We start from the raw sequence: 1,948 nt of genomic DNA, 5'->3' as shown, positions 1-1,948 counted from the left end.
CCCCAACTCTCCACCTTCTTTAATGTAATAAAAGCTTCCTTCACAGCAGGAGAACGTTATGCTCGAGATACAACTCTCGAGACCATCGATGTCAAATAATCCATTTTCTCAGAGCTGCGCGGGGAAGTAGAAGGATTCAAGGGGTCCGAGCCCCGCGTTTCTCTAGTATACAACGTTAGTGCAAGGGATTTTTTTTTTTTTATGCGGAAAAAAACCCGCCAGACTTTATTTGAATTGCAAAAGGACTACCCCAAGTACCCAGAGAACGAGATCCAGTGTCAGTGATCAGTAAATCACGGCAGATCGCTGCGCAGCTTGGCTCACTAAATAAAAAAATCCAGACAAAACTGTATGCTGTATATTTTACTCCCATGAAATAAAACACATTTTTTTTTCATGTTTGCTGAAAAGTAAAACAATAATATTGTACGAAATGTTATACACAGGGCATGTTTTACATTGCAATATCAGAAACATCATTGCATCCACCAGAGGTACTATTCTAAAACTGATATTCACACAATTTTTTTAATAATTATATGTTAGAAACATACAGTGTCGCATTTAGTATATACATTCCCTTGCTCGCAAGCGAAAAAATCCTAATCGCTTCTGTGTAACATGCTTTATTTTAAAGCCTAACCTTTTAAAAACACTGTTGTGATATTACTAACAATTGCTTTTATAAAATTAATTTGACATTTCGATATATATACATCCTTTCAGTCATTTTTATGTTAACAATGCTAAACTTAAAAAATAACAAGCTTATAGTAACATTAAAATGTCATGTCATATCCAGTCAAACATTTGTCCATATATATATATATATATGTCCTTGTAACTGTTGAAATACTTTTAGTGAAAGAAAGATCTCAGAATCTGTAGGAGGTCCTTTGAAAACAAAGGAACTATCTTATTTCAGTGGTTTCCTCTTTTTTTCCTCTCTCTCTGCCTCTCTCTCTCTGCCTCTGATTTTTCCTCTTTTCTCTTTCTCTCTAGTGCCCATTACTTTCTAGTGAAATTCTCAGTCTCTGCAGGAAATGGGGAGGGATTCCCATGCAGTGTTTCCTACTTGGATGTTTCACACGGGTCTGTCCACCGCGTACTGGCAGGCGCTCAGGTTGGAAGCAGGGTTCTGCACACTGGCATAGCCAAAACTGGAGTGCTGCTTGGCTTTAAGTCTCAGACTCGCCAAGCTCGAGTTACATGTGTCCCTATAAACATACGGAGGTGTTGGAGGAGCATAAGGACAGGCTGGCGTTGGCACTGCAGAATTCAGGGAAGGATTGCTCAAGTTGTTCAAGTTATTCAGGCTGTTGAGGCTGGAGCCGGGGACCCCGGTGACTGCAGAGGGTACCATGCTTGAAGACATACTCATGGAGGAGATGGAGTTTGGAGGGGAGAACATGCTCTGAGAAGACAGAGGGTTGACATTCATGGAGTTGAAGAAAGGAAAGCTTTTGGTGGAGAGGGAAGCAGAGGTCAGGCCCTTGGCTGCCCAGTTGTTGTACGAGTAGCCGGGGTACATGTCATCGTAGGGCTGCATGAGGCCGTTAAACTGTGGACCGAAGCCGTTTTTGCATAGCTCGGCTTGCTGGTTCCTTTCTCTCTTTCTCCATTTGGCTCTGCGGTTCTTGAACCAAACCTTTGGAAATGGGGTAGGGAGAGGGAGGGAGATGTGAGATGTGAGTTAGTCAGGAACTACCACCAGCACCGCAGCCCTTCTGGGTGCAACAGCCGAGCGTGTCCGTATAGAAGTTATATATAAAAACGTGTACAAACACATAAATATCCATACATAGGTTCAACTGCTCTATGGAGCCCCGCGCTGGGCCGGGGCAGTGATGCTCTCCCGGGGTCACCGAGCATCCCCGGGGCCTCCCGCGTTTAGCAAAGCAGATCCAGGGCCGCCTCCTTCCCCCCTCACGCACCCTCCGCAGCTCCC

General features: G+C 44.0%; 1 protein-coding gene across 1 annotated transcript; it reads right to left on the bottom strand.

Annotated features, from left to right (window-relative positions):
• Positions 1–1,084: 1,084 nt before the first annotated feature.
• On the bottom strand, positions 1,085–1,648 carry LOC103798416 (pituitary homeobox 2; the record flags this gene model as incomplete). Its single annotated transcript, XM_009070675.1, has 1 exon — positions 1,085–1,648. A coding segment is annotated over one exon (564 nt), but the record flags the coding sequence as incomplete, so codon positions are not given.
• Between the last annotated feature and the right edge of the window lie 300 nt (positions 1,649–1,948).

The sequence above is a fragment of the Acanthisitta chloris genome, unplaced genomic scaffold, assembly GCF_000695815.1.
Source record: "Acanthisitta chloris isolate BGI_N310 unplaced genomic scaffold, ASM69581v1 scaffold29652, whole genome shotgun sequence".
Classification (NCBI taxonomy): domain Eukaryota; kingdom Metazoa; phylum Chordata; class Aves; order Passeriformes; family Acanthisittidae; genus Acanthisitta; species Acanthisitta chloris.
Note: the sequence above shows the minus strand (reverse complement) of the source record. Positions and strands in the feature narration are given on the sequence as shown.